Source organism: Cuculus canorus, chromosome 8, assembly GCF_017976375.1.
Source record: "Cuculus canorus isolate bCucCan1 chromosome 8, bCucCan1.pri, whole genome shotgun sequence".
NCBI lineage: Eukaryota > Metazoa > Chordata > Aves > Cuculiformes > Cuculidae > Cuculus > Cuculus canorus.
In genome coordinates, this window is record NC_071408.1 from 5,826,379 (window position 1) to 5,833,308 (window position 6,930).

Genomic DNA, 6,930 nt, shown 5'->3' on the forward strand with positions numbered 1-6,930 from the left:
GGAATTTGCTGTTCTGTAAATGTGTGTAAACTGGTGGAGCTACAGGGGGTCTGGCTGCAGGGGGACAGATGGTTCCTGGCATAATGGGGAAGGAAGGAAGGGAGGAAGGGAGGAAGGGAGGAAGGGAGGAAGGGAGGAAGGGAGGAAGGAAGGAGGGAAGGAAGGAAGGAAGGAAGGAAGGAAGGAAGGAAGGAAGGAAGGAAGGAAGGAAGGAAGGAAGGAAGGAAGGAAGGAAGGAAGGAAGGAAGGAAGGAAGGAAAAAAGGAAAGGAAGACCCAGTGATATCCCACACCCCTAAAAGTCCTGGCTTTAATCTCTTTGCTCAGTTACCTCCCTTTCCACAGCAGGTTCCCTGCAGACACGGAACTGTCTGGACTGGTCCCAGAAAGCTCTGCTGGTCTTTCTGGTCAAAAAGACCTTGGTGACCACCTGGCTACAGCAGTGCTGGGGCCTTTCCCATATTTCAGATTGCACCTCTTCAAGCCAGTCCTGACGGCCCTGTTTTTCTGCGGTCTCGTGGTAAAGAAGGAGCGTAAATGCCTGGCACTGAATATTTGCCAATACCCTGAGTCCTACTGGAATAAGACAAGTGGGGGTAGCACAGAGAGTGAAACTGGAGCACAGAGATGTTTTTCTCTTTCAGTTTTATTCCACTGCAAAAAAAGAAAAGAGCATCTAGAGTGGGACATCCTGTAGGAAATCAGGGAGGAAGGGCCTGCCTTCAGTTCCCATAATGGGAATTCAGAACGATTTGTTGGGCTGTTCCTAACTGACTGCGTCTTCTTCCTCCTCTTCTTCCTCTTCCTCTCCCTTTGAAGTGTGGACTTCGTAGAGGACAGTACAGACGCCAGCCAGCCAGGCTGCCACGGTGCCGGCAAAGAATATGCAGAAGCCGATGAGACACAGAAAGATGTAGTCTTGCTTGTACAGCTGGGTCAGGCAGCTGAAGTGCAGCTCTGCCCCCACTGCAGGCATTTTCAGGGCACGCAAGCCTTCGGGGGTGTAGCAGGTGATGCTGTCGGCATCTGAGGGAAAAGCAGAAAAACTCTCTTACCTGTGTCTTAAGCATTAACGGACAAGATTCCTGATAGAAAAATGACGGAGGAGTTTAGCAAAACTCCTGAAAAATGTCTACAGACTTCACACCCCTCTCCCTCCGTGGCTGAGGTAAAATCAAGAGGCAAACCCTTGCCAAATCTTTGCCAAATCACAGTTACCAGGTTTCCAGAATGCAATGTTGCCTCCACAGGAAAACGCTCCCTGTCGAGTTATGACAGTGCACAAACTCCTGTCCCTGCAGTGTTCATCCCTGCATTGTTATTTTAATATAAGAGAACTTGTCTTTGCTTGTTTTTGTTGGTTTTTTTTTTTGTTTGATTATTTTTTGTAACTCTCAAACACCTTCTGAAGCGACACAGCCTAAATTATGCTGGAATAATGAGGCTTGTGCGCAGGGAGTCAAGTTTGACAACTGAAGTGGTTTGTGATTAGGCACAGCCTCACCTGCGCTGCGAGAGAGGAAGAGGCAACTCATCAATGATTCAGTTGCACTGAAATAATGCCTGTACCCTATCATACTGTAATATATGCAGTGATAAAACGTATGCTGCCTTTTCCCTCTGAAGTTAGTGAAGGCTGAGCATGTCGAAAAGCACTGTCGCCTTTTGGGATCTGCGGAAGCACAGGATGCCCTCAACCACAGCTCTCTCCTCCTGCAGGTTTTGAACCCCCCAGACCAGGCAATGTTACTGTGCCAGACACAGGCTGGTCACTACCGGAGGCACTGGATGGATAGACGTGGGGGAAAGGCAGAGAGGAATGGGCTACAGGGGATTTATGATCTTAGAATCATGGAATCATTTAGGTTGGAAAAGAACTTGAAGCTCATCCAGCCCAACCGTCAGCCCAACATCACCATGCCTACTAACCCATATCCCAAAGTGCCACCGCTACAGGATTTTTTAATCCCTCTGGGGATAGAAACTCCACCACTTCCCTGGACACCCTATTACAATATTTGACCACTCCTCTGGTGAAGAAATTTTTCCTATTATCCAATCTAAACCTCCCCTGGTGCCACTTAAAGCCATTTCCTCTTGTCTTATCATTTGCTACTCGGGAAAAGTGACCAACACCCACCTCACCTCAACCTCCTTTCTGGGAGCGATTAGGTCTCCCTTCAGCATCCTTTTCTCCAGGCTAAACAATCTTAGTTCCCTCAGTCGCTCCTCATAAGCCTTGTGCTCCAGACCCTTCGCCAGCTCTGTTGCCCTCCTCTGGACACACTCCAGCAACTCAATGTCTCTAATGTTGTATTACATTATATTATATTGTGTATTACTGACACAGCTGCAGCGTGTGGCCGCACTGGTACCTCTCATTGCCTTTCACTAGTGAGGCTTTACCTCTGCATTACCCAACTTCATCTAGATCTGGGCAGCTTCATGCCGGCAACGAGACTACGTGGATCCAACTGAGCACAAAACACAGGTCCAAAGCTATTCTATGAGGCGACAGCAGCTTTTTAAAGGCCAGGATGTGGATTTGCTTGCAGCAGGTTTCAGTGTGCTGTTTCAACGTCCCTTTGCACGGGAGCTGTCGGCTCCTGTAACAACCCTAGGTCGGAGGCCACCTTGTCCTGATGAAGAGAGAGCTGCAGGAAAGCCTAAAGGTAGGTGGGTTCCTGTGATATGGGGTGTCCAGCCTGTCTACACTTCCCAGCAGCGTGGAAGCTTTGCACAGCCCTCCTACCAGTCCCAGGAGGCACACGGCGGACTCACCCACAGCAACTCGCCAGGACGCAGCAAAGCCCAGCAGAGCAGGGCAGTGGAACGGCCTTTGCGGGCTTTCTGATTTCTTTGGTTTTCCCATTTTTCAGAGCACAGCACAGGGAGCCATACACATACTCCTACACTTGGTTTCCACATCCTTTTCTACTCTTACCCTCTCAAACTGCCCACAGTGAACTTTACTCTCCTATTCCAGGGTTGAGTGTGTTATCTCCAGTCTCTCTGATAAGAATATATACCCTTTTTTTTATACCGTTCCATAACTGCCTGTAACATGTATAAGAAAAATAAAAAACTTTATTGTCTATAAACAGCTTACTACATCTAATAAAACACAGGCATCCTCAATTCAGCTTCCATTTGCCCTCCCCTTTTCTTCCCTAGGGTTTTTTGTGCCCCTTATTTGATGGACAGCCTTTCCGAAACAACTCCTCTTTCACAGCTCACTCTCACCGTTGTGTCGTTCATTACTGATGATCACGCTTTCTGCATTAGTACATGCTGTGTTACTTTTCAGTTTGGAAACTCAATTTCAAGTTCTGTGGCTGCAGGACGAGGCTTTGCCCTTGGGAGCAGTGTTTTTCTGGGAAAGGGAAGTGGTGATTACCCTGCCTCATGAACACTGGGTGCCCATGGTCCACTTGTAGAACCTCTCCATGTAGCAGGAAACAGCTGATTTTGGCATCCCAGATGATGTAAGGAAAGAAGTCTTGGAGACCTTGTTTGCAAGAAATGGGTTTTATTCAGAAGCAAGCTGTGCTGTGCCACTGCAGCCGGTGGGACTCAGCGCTCACCTGCATCGCATGTCATACATTTCTTAATGCGGATAACTTAGAGGAAAACAGACCTGATTTGCTGTGGGTTGGGAACACATGGATCCTCCCAGCCATAAGGATATAGATGCTTTTCTGAGCGCAGCTTGGGTTCTGTCAATCAGATTTCACCTGGTACCCAACACAGAACCCCCATGGGAACAGCAGCTCTGCTGAGTTCTGAGCATATGATAATCAGTTGGATGTAACTGCTCTGGGGAATGGGAGCATTGGGACAGCTGGAAGTTGGAGGATTTGTCATTTTTATCTGTCCTAGCACAACAGCTGCCGTGCTTTTAAGAATAGGGCATTGTGTACACTCTTCACGCACGGCAACAGGTTGTCAGGGAACAGAGCATGATCACAGCCCCACAGAAGTCAACAGCTAAATTCTTGCTGCTTTCCAGCACTCAAGCTTTGCCCAGAAACCCTGTCAGTGAGACAGGAGAGCAGAAGAGGAGACGACTGGCTTTCAACCTGCCTTTTTTCCCAGCATTGAGCAGCATTGCTGCTGCAAAGGTTGCACAAATGAGGTATGTCTGCCAGGCATGTGGTGCAGGGAGAAGGGCTGCCCCATCCCTGGAGGTGTTCAAGGCCAGGTCGGATGGGGCTTTGAGCAACGTGATCCAGTGGGAGGTGTCCTTGCCTATGGCAGAGAGGTGGATCCAGATGGGCTTTGAGGTCCCTTCCAACACAAACCATTATATGGTTCTTATGATTCTATTGAAGAGGCCAGAAAGGAGGTGTTCAAAGTGAAAAAGATGCTGGCCGAACTATGGAGAGCTCAGGGCTGGAAAGGCTGCTCTGAGCAGGTCAGAACAGAGGCAGGAGAGCATTTACACAGAGGGTGGGGGGGTTAACTGATTGTCATTGACACACTGGTACTGCAGCAGCACCAAACAATCAAAGCGGATGGAGAGAAGGTAGGAAATTCAGAGCAGCATCCTTCCCAGTGCAGATCTCCCCAAAGTCACATTGGCCTCCTCATTCTTGGCACTGCAGCCACGGAGTGCTGTGATTCGTGAACACAGAGACACCTCCTGAGGCTGGAGGCACGTGTTTTAGAGCAGCAGCAACGTCCTAGCTACAGGCTACGCCTCCCTGACTGTCCTAGGATGTGAAGAAGTGTGACTCTCTGTCACGTGTAAACTAATTGCTCTGTCGTGTTTTGTGCAACACCAGCAGAAAGGACGCACAGTCGACATGCAGTGGCACAACCTCATGAGCTGTTTGGGAAACAGAACAGAGGGCCCTCTCCATTCCACACAGATCTGCAGGGGTAGGGAGGAGAGAAGTCCGGCTCACACAGCCCTCACCTGGAAAATGAACGTTGCTTTCTGTCATCCAGGTGATGAAGTCCAAAAAGGAACAGTTGCAGTGCCATAGGTTGTCACTGAGACCCAGAAATCTCAGGTTGGGCAGGTCTCGGACAGTGCTGGTGTCCAGGAACCTTAAGCCTGTCCGGCTCAAATCCAGTAGCCTCAGCCAGGTGTTGTTGGCAAAAGCATCCTTCTCAATGGACACAAGGTTGGGATTGTCTGAGATCTTCAGCACCACCAGACTGAGCAGATGCGAGAAGGTGCTAAAGGTGACCTGTGTGAGGTTGTTGAAGCTGAGGTCCAGATAGACCAGCTTGGCCACACCAATGAAAGTGAAATCCAGGTCGTCCCCCAACAGGTTCTTCCTGCAGTCCAGATAGACCAAATCGGCCAAGAAGCTCAACTCAACTGCCGGCAGGTACGAGATGTTGTTTGCTGCCAGAATCAGCTGCCTGGTGTCCAGCGGGATGGCCGCAGGGAACTCCTGCAGCTGTTGCCCTGTGCAGTTCACTTCCAGGTACTGACAGCTACACCCGCTTGGGCAGTAGATCCTCTCCAATGCCATCCCCATCCCCAGAAGAAACATAAGGCTCAGGGGCTGTGGTCTACCTGAAGGAGACATGGTCTAACACCCTCCAGGCCACTCAGCCCTTTGGGGACTGCCAGCAGCCCTACGGAAGCTGTGTTACTGTCACAGCCATGCCGAGGAGATGTCTGGCTGCAAGGCTGTGGGGAAGCACTTTGTGTCCGCGACTCACCTGACTCCTTGGCAGCACGCCCGGCTGCAAACCGAGCCCGCTTTCTACATCAGCAGATGCAGCACGGTGGCTGCAGCGTCTCCGTGTCACACTTGGTGCCAGATGACACCTCTGCGACGGCAGTGGCCTCGGGGACAGTGTCATGACCTTTACTGGCTGAGGTGCATTGCGTGGGAGCACTGGAACTGCGCAAGGCAGGCGGGAACAGTGGCGTCCTTGTCACCAGTGGTGCCAGGACCCATGAGGTGGTGAAGCAAGGAAGCCAGGAAGCCAGGAAGCCGGGAAGCCAGGAAGCAAGGAAGCTAGGATGCTAGGAAGCCAGGAAGGAAGGAAGCTGGGAAGATGGGAAGCCAGGAAGCAAGGAAGCCAGGAAGCTGGGAAGCCAGGAAGCCAGAAAGCAAGGAAGCTAGGAAGCAAGGAAGCTAGGAAGCAAGGAAGCCAGGAAGCCAGGAAGCCGGGAAGCAAGGAAGCCAGGAAGCCGGGAAGCTGAGAAGCAAGGAAGCTAGGAAGCAAGGAAGCCAGGCAGCTGGGAAGCCAGGAAGCCGGGAAGCTGGGAAGCAGGGAAGCTAGGAAGCAAGGAAGCAAAGAAACAAGGAAACAAGCAAGCAAGGAAGCCAGTGTGAGAATTAATTGATAAGTTTTACTGCAGCCGGTTTGTATATTTAATTATCTCTTCACATAAATCTGTCTGGTGAGATGTAGCTGGTTTAGGCCAAGAGATAACCTGTCCTAGGTCTGCAAGAATTTATTGATATGCTTCGCTGTCTTGTAAGATATAGCTGGTTTAGGTGAGGAGATAACCTGAAGGAAGCCTTCAGACACGGTTGGATAACCTAAAAAGAACGTTCTTGGAGGATTTACATGGTTCTTTGTCTAGAACTAGTATACATATCCACCGCTTTGGTACGAGGGAATGCCTGTCTTAGAAGGGGATCCCATTCAGCGCTCGATTGTAAAATAAAAATAGTATTGTGTTTGATTTGAAGACTTTGTCCTTTTCAGTATCTTACCAGTGAATGAGTGTTTCTCACACCAGGAAGCAAGAAAACAAGGAAGCCAGAAAACAAGGAAGCAAGGAAACAAGGAAGCCAAGGAACCAAGGAAGCCAGGAAGCCCTATGCAGCGTGTGGGACAGGCTTTGCCTCCTTTAAGGAGAGAGAAAGCACTTAAGAAGGTTCTCAGACTCATTTTTGGCCGTTTTTGCGAGGACCGCCACCACCCCCCGAGCTCCTGCGGGCGGCCCCGCCTCAAC

At 50.1% G+C, this 6,930-nt stretch overlaps 1 protein-coding gene across 1 annotated transcript; it reads right to left on the minus strand.

Annotated features, from left to right (window-relative positions):
• Positions 1 to 765: 765 nt before the first annotated feature.
• LRRC52 (leucine rich repeat containing 52) lies at positions 766 to 5,542 on the minus strand. The gene is made up of 2 exons (XM_009559851.2): positions 4,918 to 5,542; positions 766 to 1,025 (listed from the first exon to the last, which is right to left on the minus strand). Exons 1-2 carry the CDS (start codon positions 5,540 to 5,542, stop codon positions 766 to 768), a joined length of 885 nt encoding a protein of 294 aa, XP_009558146.2.
• Positions 5,543 to 6,930: the final 1,388 nt, after the last annotated feature.